We start from the raw sequence: 21,160 nt of genomic DNA, 5'->3' as shown, positions 1-21,160 counted from the left end.
ACAAATGACACCAGAAGCGATGCTACAATTCTGTTGCAAAATATACGAATTTTAGTTTCATAGCATGAGTTCATTTCTGGTATGAAATCTTAACGAGGATTGATCGTATGCAGCTTAGATTACAAGATCCGGAGATGAATTTTAGAGAAGCGTATCATGATCTTAAATCATTACCGACTGAACAATCCGAAATTCGAGAAACTCTAGTGAAGAAGCAATAGAAAAAGCGAAGTTTCTTTGTGAAAAATGGAATATTGATATAGTAAAACGTGACACCGCAAAATGCCCGGAGAATCAGCTAGAGATGTTGGTCTTTCCGCAGAGCATTGATCGGCCTAAAATCTTTTCGGAGATTATCGCGCCTTATATCTATTTGTTTATTTATAATTTTCGGATGAAGGTGCCTGCTAAAATTTTAACCTCATTATAGATAGGTTAGGTTAGGTTAGAGTGGCCACCGGTGCGAGCACCAGTGCACTTAGGCCCATAAAGGTCCCGTTGTGATACCACGTGGATCTCTCCCCTACTCAAACAAACAGGTCGATTTAGCAAACGTCAGGAATTTCTTAGGTTCCAAGTTAACCAAATCACAAAGATCGTCAAAGAAAGGAGATCCCAGAGATTTCTTCCATTTGTGCCAAAGCGCAAGACAATCGCACAGAAAATGCTTGACTGTTTCTATCTCCTCTTCGTCTTTGCATCTCCTGCAGTAATCATTATAGGGAGCACGTTGTGCATGCCTCCCAATTGCTATGTGGCCGGTTATAAGTCCAACCACCAATGATATGTCTCCCCTTCCAATAAGAAGGAGACGTCTCGTGCGTCTCGCGTCCCATTCAGGCCACACGAGCTTAGTATGGTAGTAGGATTCAAGATTGCTCCATCTTACACCCGCTTCCCCAAGGAAAGTCCCTTTCAAAGTGAGCTTACAGTTAGCGAGCGGCATGCTCAAACCCTTCCAAGACGATGAAAGCGGAACGGATGTACCCCTCTTGTAAGTTCGTCAGCCATCTCATTGCCCGGTATATCCGAATGTCCAGGCACGCATACCACACTAAGGGAAGTTTGCTCAGCGATCTTGTTGAGAGATTTGCAGGCACTTCTCTACTGTCCTGGACTTTAGTGAGACCGATCCACTTTTATTGCAGCCTGGCTGTCAGAGTAAATAAAAATTTGGTTATAGCCGTGAACAGCCTTTCTCAGGTACTCAACGGCCTTGTTAATAGCAGCCTGAAAGACGCTGCAATGATGGGGTAGGCTAAAGGATAGATTCTAGCCTAGTTGATGTGCAAAGACACCGCTAACCATGTTATACGGATGAAAGATGACGCGCCGGCCAAGAAAGTGTTTCTATCGGAACTCGCCTATGGAAGCTGAGTTAGAGGGCGGCAGCCCACTCCGCTGGGAGGACCAGGTGGAAAACGATTTAAAATCCCTTGGTATGATCAATTGGCGCCAGTTGGCAGCGAGAAGAAGCGACTAGCGCGCCTTGTTGGATGGCCATAACCGTTTAAACGGTTAAGTGTCAATTAAGTAAGTAAGTGAACCTCCTCAACTAAACCTAACATTAAGTAAGACACAAATACTGATAGTGGTAAAATAACAAAATATTGGGAATATTTTCAAAGGAGCTGCTAATGTTTTACTTGTGTGCAATATAAAGAGAATTTTGCGAGAGATTTACAATCTTTTGTAACAGAAACAGTTAGCAAAGTGGCCAAATTTGGCGTTCGTTCCACAACTTAACACATAATTCAACTCAATACGAGTAAACGATTTTGTTGTGATTTGATTCGCGGCTCAATGAGACCATATCAAGTCAACTCAGTTCAAGTAAGCGATGCGTTTGTGTTTGTTATAAATATGGACTGCACAACTCTCTGCCTTTCATTCTCTCGCAGTGGTTAAAGTGACATGAAAGTGAAGACATTGGTGCACTGTAGCAAGTCATGTATCATGATCCAAACACAGCTAATATTCTTGCCAATGGTAAGCAAATAAAAAAAAATGTATTAAAAAATATAAATAAAGTTATAAATGAAAAATTATTAATTAGAATAACATGGACTACAACTTATAAGGACTCTGTAGAGATAGATAAGTGAAAATGTGTGTGTGCGCTATATATGTATGCATGAAAACGCAATATGCTAACTAAAGCCATATGAAAAAAAGGAAAAAAACAATTAAAAAAAAAATAGTTTATCTTCTGATTGTGTGAGTGACAACGAAAGTATACGCAAGCTGCATGTGTGTATGTAAATGGATGTGCTTTTGACCTATGCCAGCATGTGGCTTTTCTCATAGCTGACGGATACTTTTAAGTTATCAGCCATTCTTTGCCTGATTTCATGTTATCGAGTGCATTCTCTGAGTGTTACATAAGTGTTAAGGGTGCGGCACATTTGTTGCTGTCACGGTGTTCAAACATTTGTTATATAGTATAATGTTAATTGCTTTCTTTAGTAACTAAGTACATAAATAGAATTAGGATTTTAGATTTGTTAACATTTTCTATAACTTCTTTGAGCTATGTTCACACTGCAGCATACACCATTTAGCTTAAATATTTGCAATTTGAACACGCTTTTATTCGCTTCACTTGTATGTATGCTTGTTTGTAATTCTCTTGGCTAGGCGCGCAAAGGAGAGTTAGACCCATCTGGTGGAAATTATTGAAGACTCGCGGCAGTGGTTAAATAACTCTCTACAAAATGAGTTGTGCTTGATAGCGGAGACGCGAACCTCTGTGCCACGGTGATATGAACATCAAATATCTAATTGAATTGTAGATGCTAAAACGGTACCATATTTGCGTGTTTTTTAGTTTTTTAAACTATCATATATATTATTTCTAATTGCTGTTTTTCGCTCTTATTTGGAATCCAAATCTATAAATAAAGTTTTGGTTGTAAAAATGGAGATTCGGGCTATTAGCGAGGTTTGGGCAATTTTGGTCGTAGTGCTTTTGTTTAGCTATATTTTATTAAAATAATTTGTTAAAAATAAACGATTGTGAGCACACAAAGAAATCTATTTGTACTATGACACTATTGTGATAATTTGCACTGCATTACCGTCAGTTGCTATTATACGCTAGATGGCAGCGCAAGATGTACGTTAATAGAACAGCTGATTTCTGTTGATATTTGATAAGAGACTTTTATATTCGTTGCGCAAGATTCGCACGGGTCAGGCTCGTATTTATATTATTAGTGTAATGCTGCTATGTTGTTTGATTAAGAGGCTTTCCACTTAACATTTCCAAGGATTTTACATCACGGATTCCGATGATTTCAAATTTTTTTTTGCTTCTGAAAAAGGGTATTAAGGTGCGGTTCGGTAGTTCGTTAATGGGAAATAAGTAGTTATTTTGGTGGGCTGACCTAAGGTCAACCACTTTAATTGGCCGTAAGATCAATTGAACCATGACCTTTCTGAATTTGACCATATGGCCATTAAAGAATTTTCAGTTTGACCTTAAATCCGATTTACAGCGACTACAAGCTGCCATATCATCATAGTGTTTTTAGGCGGAAGTAGTAGCCGCGACTAAAGCAGTAGAAAAACTGAAGAAAAATAGCTTTAACTGCAGCCGCGAAAATTTTTACACACTTATAGCATATTATCTAAAAGTGTGTTAGAGTGTGAGCAATTGTGAGAGGGAGAAATATACATGTATATTGGATCCCTGGACAATGGGAATAGATGGAAATGAAAACGCGGTTGAGCTAGCTAAACAGGGCGCATCGCTCTAAAACTGTAACGTTGGGCGAGATTATAAGAACGCGAAAGCTGCACATAATCGACCAAGTACGAAATACATGGAGACAAGGGCGCGGCTGCAAAGTGGCGAAGATCATGTGCACGTTTTACAACCTGCAACGGACTGCAGGCTCATGATGGGTACTCTAATTGGACACTGCTTTCTGGCGTCACATGCTTTTATAGGAAGCTTCAAATATTTGCTAATAAGAAGAAGATATTTTATAAAATAGGTCCTGGTTTATGATAGGGTTTATCAGATTCGTCGTTGAACAAACTTCTGGTTACACTATGGACTCATTGAGTTTGTATGAGGTCCTCACGGACCAGCCAGTTTAACCTAACCTAACCTAGTTGTATCAAAGAGGACAGAAAACGGATTTTGGATGGGACCGAAATATAGGAAAAGACATTCGACTGAAAAGTGTAGCGAACACAATAAAACGTTATTTTAATTCAACATTTGTTAACATTTCAATACGTGGAGGTGCGAAACAAAATAATTGACATTAGCCCTAAACTCTTGAGAAAAAATACTTGACTTTGTGACCATTTCCGAAAAGCGGGATGGTCATAATATCATTATCGTTGACATTGTAATCATTTAATAATCATAATTTTAATTGGCTTTGGGCCACCAACGTTATGGCCGTTGACCTTAAGTCGCCTCTCCGTTATTTTCGTATAACTTGTTCCTATAAAATCAGCGAAATACAAATTATAAAAACAAAATACAAGTATAGAACTACCGGCTATAAAAAGACAGATGTGATTAGCGCTAATGTCAGGAAAGAAAACTTCTATTGATAGTCATGAGTAAGACGAACTGAACCTTAATCAGGCTATACTACGCCTCACGTTTTTAGAAATTTCACGCACCCAACGCTTTTATTTAATTGTCTGATTGATGAGGAGTGTAACGACTAGTACCTAGGACCTACCTAATTATTTTATAGCTTTTAGTATTATTATTACTTAATGTAAATATTGTTTTTAATAAAACCGTTTAACTTAAAAATTCTTTAGTCTTTATTTAATTGTCTATTATTTCTCATTCTATTTAGTCAATTTAGTGACGCATTATTAAAAGTACAATCTAAGTCCTAAATACATAGTCCTACCAAAGACTTTACTCGACTCAGCGCCACGTATGCTTGTCCCTCCTCGAACTCCGAAGTATTTTGATGTCACTTCTACCGGACTGTATGTAATATTTGTTCCAAATATGAGCCAAATCGGACCACAAATACGATTTTTTTAATATCTCGATCTTTGCGCCACCTATCGGAGTTTTTTTTAATCTTATTATTGCATTGTCATCGGGTTCTGAACTATATTCCAAATTGTTTGTAGCTTATCGGGAAGTTACTTAAATTTTAATTACGAAATTCGTTCACAACGGCCTGTCAAGTCAAGCTAAATAAAACCGTTTAATAAAAAGGGCAGGTACTAACTGTTGGCAAGGAGTTACGTTTTAAAACCGCCATCTGATAAGGAGTACTTTAACCAAATCACCTTGGCTTTAGAGCTGGAAAAAGCCCTTTAGGCACAATCGAATTCGTCTTTAATTGGGTAGTAGGTACTACCAAGACACTTAGGCTTGAACAACTAAGGACGGAACAGTCTCAGCCAAACCTCGCATCTCTCTTAAATGGAGCCGAGCAATAACGTTATTCCATTCGTAATACCAGAACAAACGGTTGTATAAGATATGTAATACAAAGAGAACAGATGTATATTAGCGAAATTTTCGATTAATATCAAATAAAAAATAGTTACATCGGTAAACTCCATGCAAAGTTCTACATTTATTGTTGTCTACATGAGATAGCTATGACGATGAGTCCCATACCTGAATAATAGCTGAATATATATAGTATATATACGACCGGCCTACACGATTATTTCATACAACAATATATGCCGTACACGTAAGCATTTGGTGAAATTTGATGCTTTTATAAACTGTTAAAATGGTGCAGAAATTACGAAAAGCTTCTTACCTGAACAATAGGTTATATGAGATATATGTATATTATATATACCGATCACCACGTTTTTTTCAAGCAAAAATATGTGTCATATACGAAAGCATCTGGTGAAGTATGAAGCTTTAATCTGTTAAATTGAGGAAGATATGACAAAAGAAACTCTTTTCTGAAAAATCGGTTGTATGGGAAGATATATGATATAGTGGTCCGATCCGGTCGGTTCCCAAAAATGCCTAATCGGGGACTAAAAAATACCCAGCCACCAAATATCATATTTCATATATCTTTATTAAGTCAAATGGTAACAACCTTACTGACTAGATTACAGGTTAATTTAGTACTAGTTTAACAATTTTAAAATGAGGTTTACTGAGATAAGTAATAAGACTCAATGCCTGCCTTAAACAGAGACCTTGGCATAGCAAAGTCCAGATCAAGGCTTCTGGATAGGCGTTTAAATTCTACAATCTACATCAAGAACTCTCAAAAATTTGGAGACTAGTTTGCGTTCACCGTGGTGTGATGGTAGCGTGCTCCGCCTACCACACCGAATGCTCTGGGTTCACGCCCCGGGCAAAGCAACATCAAAATTATAGAAATAAAATATTTCTAAGCGGGGTCGCCCCTCGGCAGTGTTTGGCAAGCACTCCGAGTGTATTTCTGCCATGAAAAGCTTTCAGTGAAAACTCGTCGGCCTCGCAGATGCCGTTCGGAGTCGGCATAAAACAAGTAGGTTCCGTCCCGCCAATTTGTAGGAAAATTAAAAAGGAGCACGACGCAAATTGGAAGAGAAGCTCGGCCTAAAATCTCTTCGGAGGTTAATAGAATAATAGAACTGTAAGCCATTTTACTCATGTAGCGCTCATCAAGTTTGGTGTATTGACAGCAACTGCTGACGAGTGTGAAATAAGTTTGTTAATTAAATGCTAGTACATCGTTCCAAATGTTGAAAAATTAAAAATTTTTGTTAATGAGTGCATATGTATGTACTTATGTACACTTTGTAGGTATACTACTCAGCTATTTTCATACGTGATGCATAAATATATATACATGTATGTATGTATGTATGTATGTATATAGTACATATATAATAGAGTTTTGTGCATTTAGCACGCGCTGATTGCAATGTTTTTTGCAAACACGAAGTGGGACAGTGTCTTAATTTGAAATATAATTGAGTAAATTTTTTAGCTGTAGTAGCATACAATAAAATGGCAGTGGCAATTTTTAACAAATTTCATCAATCAAATTCTTCTTATTTTATTTTCGATAATTTACGAAAAAACTTCTATGAAATTTGTAACTGAAACAAACCTCATTTTTTCGAAGAAATCGAATACTTTAGAAATTTATAAAAATTTCGAATTTTTTGTTTGTGGTTTTCGGAATTTTTTTAGTCTAGTTTGGAACCAACGAAATAGTGCCAACAAAAGGACTAGATCTGAACTGTAAACCTAACCACACTGCTCGACCCTAGAGGCCCCAGCGGGTTAGGGGGTTAGAATATACCCGCGGTAGGTATGCCTGTCGTAAGAGGCGACTAAAATACCGGATTCAAGGGGTTTGTGTAGCGCAGCTCTTTCAGGTTGTCAGCGCTATACATAGCTTCTCCAAACCCAATTGTCAACCTCACCTATCCGTGGCAAATAATAAGAGTCAAAGAAAGGAAGAGAAAGGAAAGAAAAGTAAAAGAAGAAAAGAAAACGAAGGGAAAGGAAACTAAAGGAGGGATATGAAAAAACAAAAGTAAAGAAAAGGAGAGGAGGTGTGAAGAAATAAAAGTCAAGGAAAGGAAAGGAAGAGCATGAAAGAAAAGTAAAAGAAGAAAAGGAAAAGGGAAAGCAAACAAAGGAGGGGTGTGAAGAAATAAAAGCAAAGGAAGAGAAAGGAAAGAAAAGTAAAAGGAGAAAAGGAAAAGAAGGGAAAGGAAATGAAAGGAAGGTAAAGGAAAGAAAGGAAAATAAAGGAGAGATGTGAAGAAATAAATGCAAAGGAAAGGAAAGAAAAGTAAAAAAGAAAAGGAAAAGAAGGGAAAGGAAAGGTAAAGAAAGGAAAGGAAAGGAAGAGAAAGGAAAGAAAAGTAAAAGAAGAAAAGGAAACGAAAGGAAAGGAAAAGAAATTAAAGGAGGCATGTGAAAAAACAAAAGTAAAGGAAAGGAGAGGAGATGTGAAGAAATAAAAGTCAAGGAAAGGAAAGGATGAGCATGAAAGAAAAGTAAAAGAAGAAAAGGAAAAGAAGGGAAAGGAAAGCAAAGGAAAGGAAAGCAAACAAAGGAGGCGTGTGAAGAAATAAAAGTAAAGGAAGGGAATGGAAAGAAAAGTAAAAGAAGAAAAGGAAAAGAAGGGAAAGGAAAGGAAAGAAAAAGAAAATAAAACAAAAGAAAAAGGGAAAGGAGAGGAAAGTAAAAGAGAGGAAAGGAGAGATAAGGAAAAGAAAGAAAAGGAAAGCAAAGGAAGGAGAGCATGGCAAAGTTATATCGCCGTCTGTAACTGTTGAACTTCAACCACAGGGCGAACTCTAGTTATTTTAAAATTACTTAAGCTGCTAACTCCATCAGCATCAAAAAGTGGACGGAAAGGGAGCAGATTTCCGCACAGCGTGGTAGCCGCTAAGATCTACTGCAAGATTTTGTTGAATTGACTTGGCAGCTTTTACCGCATCACGTACTGTTTTTGCAGTAGTACGAGGCGTATGAGCAACTATTTTGCTCCTATGATGTATATATTAAAGAATACTTTACTTTGGGAGTATGCCGCGGTTGGTACGGGAAAAATCGTACGCAATTTTTTAGTTTTCGACCTAAATTTAAGACAAACTCTAACTTTTTCAGACAAACTATTGATTGCATTAATATTGTGTGCTACATGTCCAAATAAAAATAGAAACTTACTTTTGAAATATTTGTATTGGTTACAGTGAGTTAGGTTATATTTGGAGAAAACCAAAAACTACATTTGGTAGTATTTGCATTTTTGCATATAGTTTAATATTGGTCTCTATCTAATGTTTTAAAAATATAAAATACTAAAAACATATGACGAGTTCCAAATCAAAACGCAATAGTTGCATCCTAATTTTTTTTCAGATTTCGTTGTGATTTAATTTCACTTTCTAAAACCGATTGTGACGAATATTAGCATCACTAAGCTGATACTAGCATCACTAAGCTGATACTAAGCAGCCACTCGTATCTATGTAAACAAATCAATCATCATTTACACACATACATACAAGGAAACGAAGAGATACTCACAAACACATGTAATCACCAGCCGAAGTTGGTTCTCACACATGCACACGTATATATGTAGCTCAATTACCAAGCAGGAGATACAGCAGTAGGTGAAACATTAGCAGAAGGTTGCAAATAAGTGGAATTTTCCCAGAATTCGTTTCACTATGTTGTAATCTTTATAAGAATTAAAAAAAAAAAAACAGAAAATTTAGCCATAATTTCATATATTTTTACATTTTCGGAGTTGAAACTTTTTTTATGCTTATATAAATGAGTATAAGTTGTGGAGAACTGGTATACTCCTTGGGGCGATTTAAGGAGTACCCTAGGAGTGTTTAAAGAGTATACCACAACTCATAGGCCAGGATCCCCTACTTCAGAGTACCCCATGGAACACCTACGGGCGAAAAATTTCAAAAAATCCCAAAACATTAATCTATGAACTACTCACAAGGAAAGCATATGACAAAAATTATAGACGTGGTCCAACCCTTTTTTCGAGAGTCGCTGAAATTATGGCAACAGGCCTTTTATTCTATAAATAGCAAATGCTATTCACACAAAAGTGCTCAAAATCCAATAGCTTCCAAGCCAAAACGCAATGGTTCTAAAAGATTTGTAATCTAAGCGCAATAATTACATACAATTAACTGCCTTAACTTCAAATCTAAATTCGAGGAATGTAATTTTTTGGCTGCATGTGTGCATAAAATGCAAACTGCGACAGTATCATAAGTATCGTTTGAAAATGGAACTTGTTATGAGTTACTTATTGCTTTTTCATTTGGAACACAGATTCTCCATTTCTCACATTTAAAAAAAATTAAGTTGTAAGTTTTTTCAATTTTTTGATTCAAATTTTATCACTCTAACATACAGTAAAATTTTTTACAGAACGTTGGTAGACTTTCTTTAGTTTTATTTTATGCTGCAAAGTTCGAAATTTCCTCTAGATTAGAGATATACGCCGCCGATAAACGCCGCCGCCGCCGCCGATTAGGGGCGTTTTTCGTACGCCGCCGCCGAATGTCAAAAATATCGGCGCGGTGGCGGCGGCGGCGTCCGGCGCGTTAATATATTTTCTACTCGTTTAAGACTGTTTAGTGTGTCGAAAGTGGTATCAACGGATGTGCATCACTGCCAATTATAAGAAACTAAATGTGAAATTTAACTCTTTCTAACTGTTCAAAAGTAATTTAAAAAAAAAAGACGTTTTCGATGTCACGGACTTTGCATCACCCAATTCACCAAGTTATTAAAACAAAACACTAAAAGAAAAGTTATATAATAAATTTATATGCTCACTTTGCATATTTTTTCCAAAAAATAATGAACAATGAATTCAAATAAAATTACCCAAGGCGTTTCAAATTGTTTTCAAATTTTCAAAGTTGTTAAAAAAGCAAAAAGGTGCCGATTTTTAAAAAAAATTTATATTGCGATTGGCTGAAAGAATAAGCCAAATCAGGATCAAATTCCTTTAGTAGGCTCTAGGGGCATAAACACTCCTTTGAAATGATTCTTACCTCATACTTAAGTTGAGGATATATGTACGTATGAGAAGGTTTTGAAAAATCATTTGGACTTACATTCAAAAATCTGTTGTTTATTTGCGAAACTATATAATAGCGTCTGAAATGTTAATTTTAATTTTCACACTTCATCCTTCAACACCCAAGTCTCCCGGTTTGACATAAAGATGGCGGCCCTATCCAAAACTAGTCCCTTGGAGTGAATCACATCGATTATAGCCTATTAACCAAGTTTAAATATCACCTACACGTTACGGCTCCTTTTACAAATGTGAATACGTAGGCACATATATGTACTTACCAGGTGAAGCTTTGTCCTTCGCAAGAACACTCAAAGTGGTGAAGCAAAAGCTTTCCCAAGACAGTCGAAATCATGACCGTGTGTGCTACTACCCTAACGTAGTGAACAGTCGAACCAGTCTGAAAACTGAAGCTACGCGGTCATCCATAATGGTCACTCGCTAACGTTTCAAGGGGTTCCTCTGGTGTAGCTCGGCAGCATAGCGCGACAAAAGCATCCGTTGGAAAGTCTTCGGAGCTACACCTAGAGCTTCTAGGAAAATGATGTGGTATGAGTTCGAAGTCGCAGTCATATAGATTCTGTGCTGGCATATGGTGTGAGGGTCAGAAGGCGTGGTAGCGACTGGTGGTCGGGATTGCTGTTGTTCGCATCGGGAATTGTACCTCTTAAAAACATCCTAAAAAACTGGAGGCGCCCTGTGCCACGAGAGTCATGAGTATTAATAGACCATTAATAGCAACCGGAAGTCGCCGAAGCCTCTCGGGAGTAAGTGAACGAGAGACAATCCCTCCGCAAGGAGCTACTCCTGAAAATTTTTGAAGGGTCTGCGAGATCTTGAGGCAAAAACCCCAGATCTTTCCGAAATGGCCAGCACGTTGATTTCCTTAAATACATACAAACAAAACCTTTCCTAAATCCTATTTTTTTAAATAGAAAAATCAAGCTTTTTAAAGTAAGAAAACCGGCGTACGCCGGCGCGCCGCCCACGCCGCCGCCGCCGCCGATAAAGTGATCGGCGTAAACCTCTACTCTAGATATGTAAAAAGAACCTATGAATTTCCCTATTTTATTTTCAAATTCGTTGCAGCGCATGCGGCAGGAGAGCCTTGAAAAGTAAATATAAAAGTGCAGAGGTTTGGTTGTAGTGGGCTGTAAGCTCTTCAGGGTGAAAGAAGAAAATGAGAGCAACTCCCACATACTCACATGATAGAAAATGAGTCACTCACAAACACACTCATCACATAAGGTTGGAATGCAGGCGCCATAACATCATAATTACCTATGAATGCACACTTCTACCATATTTCTCACATTTCGAGAGTGTGTGGGTGTTAGTTAGCACACATTTGAGTGTAAAAGAGAGAACGAATTGAGAGAAAAGAATGCTCAATAAAAGTGCGCGCACTATATCTGCCGGAAAATAAAGAAAATCTTGGATGTGACCCGACGGAAGGACAGCCGTATATTGACAGCGCATGCTATTGAGTGATAGAAAGAGGCGGCGAGGCTGGTGGGAGCTGGCGATACTTAACTCCTATCGTTGCAAAAGCGTTTTATACAATCTCTTTATGTAGATGTTTGAGATACCAGGGGGTCGAGCATAAACGACACGTTGCTAAAATTTTTATTTATTTTTTTTTTTTTTCATTTTCGCTGAATATGAAACTTACTGCGTCAGAGCATTTTGTTCCAAAACAGTAGATGTATACGGCAACAGCTGGTTTCCGTGGCGTGCCCACGAGTCAATGGCAAGCACTGCATTAAGGGCAGAAAGAAGTAGGTTCATATAGATATGTAAGTGTGTTAGGGACTACTTGCATACATGTATGATTTCCCAGCAAAAAATGTTGAGAGTGATTTTAGAAAAAAATGTATACATAGTGCTTCCAGACTGGAATTTCATTGCGCTCTACCCGATACACCCGATACACCCGATAATAATATAGATAATAAATAATAATAATAATAATAATAGCGCTCTTCCGTACCCGAAGTAACGGTAATAGCGATTCCAGGTGCGGAAAATGCGCGGGACGTGTGAGGTTAGCAATGTTCTCGCAAATTAAATATTTCAAAAGAGTTTGAATAAAATCTTTATTTATTGTTTATTGTTTAAGCTTTGAATTACAATCCTTACAGACTAAACTGTAAAATTTACTTAAAATATTAAGTGCAATCTACTTATGGAATGAATCTAACTACTTATAGAACTGAATACAATATTATCAAAAAATTAGCTCTAGGGAGCTACAAGTCCAGAGCAACTGTACTACTCAGGGAGTTGAACTCGTGAATAGCGCGATTAATAGGGGCATTATTTGTATAGTTGGTTCTAAAGTTATCACCATAGAAAGGATAAAAATTCCGGAGAGTTCCTTGCGGAACATTGAATTGAATCTTTTCCAACAAATATGGACAGTCAATGGACCCATTAATAATGTTATACGTGAAGGATAAGCAAAGTATGGATCTATGACTTTCAAGAGACTTCAAACTTAAGAGCGTAAGCCGAGCCGAATAAGAAGTGCGTATTTCAGAAAATCTTTCTGTATTCTCTCAATTCTGTTTATACATAGCTGTAAGATTACTTGGTCTCCAAATAAAAGCAGCATATTCTAAATGAGATCTGATAAAAGAGGTATAGAGCAGTTTGATAGTATAGGAGTCAGAAAATTTCGAGCTAGTGCGTCTAACAAAACCAAGCATAGAGTATGACTTGGAAGTTATGTAATTTATATGGTTGATAAAAGAAAACTTAGCATCAAAGATTACGCCAAGGTCCTTAATCTCGCTAACGGATTGAAGATCCCAATTCGATATACTATATTTTGTATTCAAAATGTTAGCGGACTTAGAAAAGGTCATCTGAAAACAATTATGCGTGTTTAAAAGATTTCTCGCACCACAGATGTAGCTTATTTATATCCTCTGGTGCCCTAATTATGGAAAATAACTTTAAATCATCGTCATACAGTAAACACTTAGCAAATGAAAAACAACTAACAATATCATTAATAAATAAAACGAATAGTAGGGGACTTAAAATACTTCCTGGGGAACACCAGATGTCGCTTTGAAGGGACTGGATGATACGCCGTCAATAGTAACAACACAATGCCTGCTGCATAAGGAGGAACTTATCCACAGCAGAAATCTAGAATGAAACCCGATATAGCGCAATTTGTTAATTAAAACACTATGAGACACTCTATCGAAAGCTTTTGAAAAATCTGTTACCCCCTTATTCATAAAAAAAGGGTTTATGAAGCTCTTATAATTGGAAATTTTTATAAAAGTGTCATTTTAAAAAGCTGTATAAACTATTTTTTTTTACGAATTCACACAGAAGCTTAATGGAAACAGAATTTCGCACAGGGCACAGGGCCACTTGCTGCATTTAAGATCATCCGTCAGCAGACCCTGAAAAATATTACGCTTTTTACAAAAAATAGGTTTGCATCTTTTCTGCCTAAAACCCTAGAGAGATTAATGGATGTGTAAATAAAATCAAATATGACTCTTCAGCTCAACATGCTTACACCAAATTATCATAAATATAGAGAAAGCCCTGGAACACCAGGAATATACCCTAAGTGTTTTTCTGGACATTGCCGGAGCTTTCAACAATGTTTTTGAGACAGGCAATCATAAACAGTCTCAACGCGATTGTAGTTCATCTGGCCTTAACAAATTTGATCGGCTCCATGTTAAGCTGCAGAATGATCACGTCGCAATAGGGTCTGGGTTAAGCAACAAAATCTATAAACAGAGGAACGCCGCAGGGTGGGGTTTTATCACCAATGCTGTGAACGCTGGCAATCAACCAATTGCTTAAGCGGTTGGATAGAGGACCAATCAGACCCACGGCGTATGCAGATCATAAGCGGCCCAAGATGCCTAACAACCCAACATGAAAAATATAGCACAAAATATCTTGGAGTTATACTAGATGGTAAGTGCTTGAGGCAACTCCATGCAGAAGAGAGAGCGAAGAAAGCATCCGCGGTACTGTATGCATGCAAGATGATGCTCGGATGTACATGGGGCCTATCACCCAAACTCTCTTATTGGGTATTTGCGGCAATTGTCAAACCCATACTTCACTATGGAGTCCTTGTGTGGCGGATAGCCACACGAAAAAAGTACGTATATCAAACAACTTGAGCATTTGCATTGCATGACATTCTACACATTTCGCCTGCAGAATTAATGGACAAAAATATGTATGTGTTCAAGCAATTGTACTCATCAAAACTCTGCCAACACCTTTGACGAGACAATAAGTTGTGACAGTAATTGCTTTAAAATTGATGTGGTCCCTAATTTTAAATATTTAGGAGTTATATTCGGCCAAGACCTAAGTTGGTCATCACATATTTTTGCTTTGAAATCGTACATGTTGTCAGCGGTTCGTTCCTTCTTTAACCTAAAAAGGCTGTGCTCAAATCGATTGTTAACATTAATATATCATGGGCTAGTCCACTCAAAATTACAATATGGAATCAGTTGCTAGGGTGGAGCGTATGCTGGTATGTTAAATGCGCTTTTAATCCTACAGAAGTGCTTTATCCGAAAAATATGTAACGCAGACCGTCTATCACACTCTATGGACCTTTTCAAAAAATCAAACATACTTCCCATTCGACACTTGTACTATTACAAAGTTTTGCAAATTTTTTTTATAAGGAGTGGGTATTCACAAAGCCTGATATATAACCCTTACAGCTTAAGAAGTAGACCGTTATCAAGTGTACAAATTCCTCGTTTTCGGACCGCACTTTTCCGTAACTTTTACACAATCTTGTCATGTAAACTGTATAATAAATTACCTGCTGTAATACAACTCATTAGCAAACTTTCTAAGTTTACGAGAGAAGTGAAACGGTGGCTACTTGGTTTCAATCATGAGGGTGTAGAAATTCTGTTGCGACCCATCGTATAAATTCCGTTATGTAATATTTATGAAGCTTTTAGCTTTATATGTAAGTACTTTGTCAGTTATAGCTTTTCTTTTTTATTAATATAGTATTTTTTTTATTTAAAATAGTTATTCTCTGGTCTTTACATTAACTAGGGATTGTAGCAATTATATCTTGTGATTATTATGCACCCCACAAGCATTTATAATTATATTTAAAGGAAATGACAGTTCCACTGCTTTTATAATTAGCATTTAATGTCATTAACTATTTTCTTATTTGAATTTGTTAATTTTTATATTGTTCTACTTGGAAATTTGTACGTATTTATAAGAAAATAAAGAATATACAATACAATAAAATACAATACAATACAATACAATACAATATCGCTTTTGAAGCTGCAACAAGGCTTAAGGCATTGGGGCAGCTTGGGTGCAGGCCGTATTCGGAAAGCCGGAATATATGGTCCCGTGCCTGAGCTTCGAAAGAGATCTTGAGGACACAATTGATTTGGAGGGTTGGCGCCAGGGTACAAAAAGGCAGAACATATTGCTCATTTGCTGCAACGTCGTCATAACTCAAAAAATATGACTTTTGAGTGAATAACATATTGTTACGAATATTAGCAAAACTAAGGGGTGGTGCTATCTCTAAGCCGATGCTAAACAGTGATATCATGCACATCCATAGATCAATCATTATGTATCTACATAAACGAAACAATAATTGCGTCTACACATATGTGCCATGTACGTATACGAGCAGCGGAGAATCAATGCACAAACACATGCATATATCTGAGATACTCCTGAAAGTATGCAATGAGAGAAGCTATAAAATCGTGCAATTGTAGTTACAGCTGAGAAGTTTGAGAGCTGAAGGCAACTAGTAGATTCTGGAAGCGTCTAGAAGATGCGAACGTTGAAACCAGAGAGTATAAAAGGCAGCAAATGTAGAGGCGCTGGAATTCAGGTTGATTAGAGATATCAAGCAGTTTCGATTAAGACGCTATCTATCGAGCCATATCAGTATTATTATGAAAGTAAGTTTCATTTAAGCTATGAGTTTGGTTATTAAGCCAGCTAGTTGCAAAGTATAAGTGTTATTGTGAAGTACTTTAATAAATGCCATTTTTTTCATTGTTCAATATTGGAGTTATTTATTCAACAGTTTAGCGATACGAACGTTGGCAGAAGATTTCAAATAAGGGGAATTGCAGTAAATTCGTTACAATATAAACGTACCCAATATCATGATCTATGTTGTATAAAAAAATCTGCGTGACCAGTTAAAAATTTAGCACGTGTTATAAAAATGAAAATATGCCTTTATATGCGTAACATATGGCAGTTAAAATCTTTGAATGGCTCTCCTGGAAAATATCCCTGGGGGGACACCAGAATTCGTTTTAGAGGTATGGTTCCTTCGGCAAAGTTTCTTATTTTGATCCCTAGAATACGATTTTCACAGAGCAATGAGCGATTTTTAAATCGACCCGCCCTATTCTAGGTGTATTATTTACTAATTAATCAGGTTTTTTGTGTTTTCCAAAATGTTATATACATAAAAAGTGGGCGTGGTTATCATCCGATTTCGCCCGTTTTCAATACAAATCTATTCTGGGTCCAGATAAGCTCTTGTACCACATTTGGTGAAGATATTTCAATACTTACTCAAGTTATCGTTTTAACGGACAGACGGATGGCTCAATCAAATTTTTTTTCGATACTAATGATTTTGATATATGGAAGTCTATATCTATCTCGATTTCTTTATACCTGTACAACCAACCGTTACCCAATCAAAGTTAGTATACTCTGCGTGCAAAGCACTCTGAGTATAATAAAAGAAAGTTTCAAAATAGGCGTGGCTCTGCCCTTTTTCATTTAATTTGTCTAGAATACTTTTAATGCCATAAGTCGAACAAAAATTTGCCAATCCTTGTGTAATATGGTAAGGGCATAGCTTCTATGATTATAACTGTTTTCTGTGAAAATGGGCGAAATTGGTTGATGCCACGCCCAGTTTTTATACACAGTCAACCGTCTGTCCTTCCTCTAGGCCGTTAACACGATAACTTTAGCAAAAATCGATATATCTTTACTAAACTTAGTTCACGTACTTATCTTAACTCCCTTTATCTTGGTATTAAAAATGGGCGAAATCCGACCACGGTCACTTTTTCGATATCGAAAATTTCGAAAAATGAAAAAAATTCCATAATTCTATACCAAATAGGAAAAAAGGGAAGAAACATGGTGGTTGGATTGGTTTTTTGGCGCAAATTATAACTTTAGAAAAATCTGTGTAAAATGGGTGGCACACCTACCATATTAAGTAGCAGAAAATTAAAAAGTTCTGCAGGGCGAAATCAAAATCCCTTGGAATCTTGGCAGGAATACTGTTCGTGGTATTACATATATAAATAAATTAGCGGTACCCGACAGATGATGTTCTGGGTCACCCTGGTGCACATTTGGGTCGATATCTCGAAAACGGTCTCACATATACAACTAAGGGCCACACCCTTTTAAAATACTCATTAACACCTTTAATTTGATACCCATATCGTACAAACACATTATAGAGTCACCCCTCGTCCACCTTTCTGGCGATATCTCGAAAAGGCGTCCACCTATAGAACTATGGCGCACTCCCTTTTAAAGTACTCTTTAATACCTTTCATTTGATACCCATGTTATAAAAACACATTCCAGGGTTACCCCAGGTTCATTTTCCCACATAATGATTTTCCCTTATTTGATAAAGGATAAAGGAAAATCGTTCCAAAAAACGTCACCCTTGGTATACAATTTGATCGGTATTTCCCAAACGTATGTGATATGTAATTAAAAACCACTTATAAACCATCTACGAAACCCTACGAAACCAACGAAGATAAGCTCACAGCTGAGTATCTAATGTTCGGTTACACCCAAACTTAGCCTTCCTTACTTGTTTTCTTTAACAATGTTGGTAGCTATGCCAACTTTCAGTAATGTGGCTTAAGCGGTTCATAAGATATGTGATATGGAAAATAACATTTGCGTGCTTGTATGGGTACCACACTACTTTTTCCACTGATATAATATATATGTTAGACATCTTCCTGCAAAGGAACATTAAACTGGTGTTACTTCACTGAGAGATATTTGAGTTTTCATATGTTGGTGTGTACATCAGATTTCACGTCTCCACACCGTTATACTAGGGCTTTTAAAAATGTTCGAAAATTCGGTTAATCGCAAGTTCGATTTAAGATTTTTGTACATTTATTTATCGAATTTCCCTATTCGAATAGACGATTTATTAAGATTATTTGAATATTCGCAACTCAATGATTATTCGATTTTGAATGAAGTGTTCATGCAAGTCTTCGTTGTTGAATCTTTGTTAATTTGAGTGATTGCTAAAATGGGAATTTTGGAATGCTTTTTCACAAAAATGGCGTTCCCAACTTAAACTTTCCGAACTTTGCGATTCCAATGAGAAAAACATAAGTAAGCATACAAAACTTTCGGGAAAAATGAATGTTTTGGTAGGAAGATTACAAAATTTTTGGGAATCTATGTGTGGGCATCGAATATATCATTAGCTTTAGAAATAAAGGGGTAGTCCTTACTTTTCCAACATGCCATATCTGATCTTTCTACGATGAAAAACATGCTCGAAATCGACCGAGATGTGATGAGTGACGATCGGCTATTATGAGAGATTTGAATACCGATTTTTCTAAGAAGGTGTACGAAACTCCGAAAGATTTATTTGATATTTCTGTCTGCCTTGGCTACAAGAATAAGTGAGCAAAGTATTTAAATGCAATTTTGGTTCATTCTGTACATAGCACATTGATTACAGTTAAATCCACCTAATAAATTACATATATATATGCAGACGGGTCGCCGGGACATTTTTTGTTTCTTGTCATTCAAATATCTGTGGCTTCCCGGCATAACCGAAAAAGTCACTCACAACTGTTTTCGAGGAATGACAAGAACAAAAAATGTCCCGGGGAGTTACAGTTTTAATAGCCAGTAACATGGCAGATGAAGTTCGGGCTTACTTAATCACTGCAGAGGGGCGAGCCCGCTTAGGAAAACTTTCTTCTAATGGAAAAAACTGTTTTTCTTTAATTTTGATGTTGCTTTGCCTGGGGCGAGCTACCACCACACCACGGCGACCATCGAACTTTCTCCATAGCTGAAAGTATTGTCTTTTCACATAGCAGTTTTTTGTCACCACAAAAAAGAAATCCTTCTTACATTCCATGAAACTTCATTTCATATTGTATTACGCATTCAATAAGATATATGTATGTATACAGATGTTCTTAACTGTTTTAGTAAAACGTAATTAAAATGAAACATTAAATTTGTATTACTTAAAATTTACCTACGTATATTTCCATATTCGAATTATCGTTTACCAGTGACTAATCAAATAGTCCGCAACGAGCAAGTATTCGAATAATCGACGATGTAGAATTATTCGATTTCTGAAAATCGAATACTAGATCAAGAATTCGAATAATTCAAATAATCGATTAATATAATATCACAAGCTCTACTACTTGGGTTAAGAAATTTAGTTATTGTAAATTTGACGGCCACCGTGGTGTGACGGTAGCGTGCTCCGCCTACCACACCGAATATCCTGGGTTCACGCCCCAGGCAAAGCAACATCAAAATTTTAGAAATAAGGTTTTTCAATTAGAAGAAAATTTTTCTTAGAGGGGTCGCCCCTCGGCAGTGTTTGGCAAGCGCTTCGAGTGTATTTCTGCCATGAAAAACTCTCAGTGCAAACTCATCTGGCTTGCAGATGCCTTTCGGAGTCGGCATAAAAGAAATAGGTCTCGTCCTGCCAATTTGTAGGAAAAATTAAAACAAAACACGACGCAAAATAGAAGAAAAGTTCGGCCTAAAATCTCAATTTGAAACTCTTTATAAAAATTTGTTTAAATGGGCATGGCACCGCCCACTTGTGATAAAATCTATCTTACAAAATTCGGCAGGGAGGTTGCCTTTACTATAAGGTATGCTTTGAAGAAAAATTAACGAAATCGGTTAAGGACCACGCCCACTTTTATATAAAAGATTTTTAAAAGGGTGGTGGACGAATAAAATAAGCTATAGCTTTGCAAAAAAGAGCTTTATATTAATGGTATTTCATTTCCCAAGGGGATTTATAACAATAAATAGGAAAAACTTCAAATTTAAAAAAATGCGTGTGGCACCGCCCCTTTTATGACTAAGCAATTTTCTATGTTTAGGGAGCCATAACTCGAAGAAAAATTAACATATCGTAATGAAATTGTGTACACATATTTTCCTTAGAGTAGAAAATATTTCTAGTAGAAATGGACGTGATCGGTTAAAGACCACGGCAACTTAGACATAAAACAAGTTTAAAAGGGTCGTAGACTAGAATAATAAGCTATAACTTAGCAAAAAATAGTTTTGAATCAATGATATTTCACTCATCAAGTTTTATTGTAAGAGGAAATGGGGAGAAATATTTTTTTTTAAACGGGCGGTGCCACGTGTTATGTAGAAAAGTAATTTATCTGAAATGAAGTATACAGTTGAAGCTCACGCTGAGTATATAATGTTCGGTTACACCCGAACTTAGACACCTTTACTTGTTTTTTTATAAATTGCAACGACGGAATTATATATAAAGATATTACATA

General features: G+C 36.7%; 1 protein-coding gene across 1 annotated transcript in view; it reads left to right on the top strand.

Annotated features, from left to right (window-relative positions):
* Positions 1 to 619: 619 nt before the first annotated feature.
* Positions 620 to 21,160, top strand: part of sbm (sobremesa) — a 157,806-nt gene continuing 137,265 nt past the window's right edge. The window contains exon 1 of the mRNA XM_067784439.1: positions 620 to 1,989. Within this exon, the coding sequence (XP_067640540.1) occupies positions 1,950 to 1,989 (40 nt within the window). The 5' untranslated portion in view covers positions 620 to 1,949. The remainder of the gene's footprint in view (positions 1,990 to 21,160) is intronic.

This window comes from Eurosta solidaginis, chromosome 4, assembly GCF_040869045.1.
Source record: "Eurosta solidaginis isolate ZX-2024a chromosome 4, ASM4086904v1, whole genome shotgun sequence".
NCBI lineage: Eukaryota > Metazoa > Arthropoda > Insecta > Diptera > Tephritidae > Eurosta > Eurosta solidaginis.
Note: the sequence above shows the minus strand (reverse complement) of the source record. Positions and strands in the feature narration are given on the sequence as shown.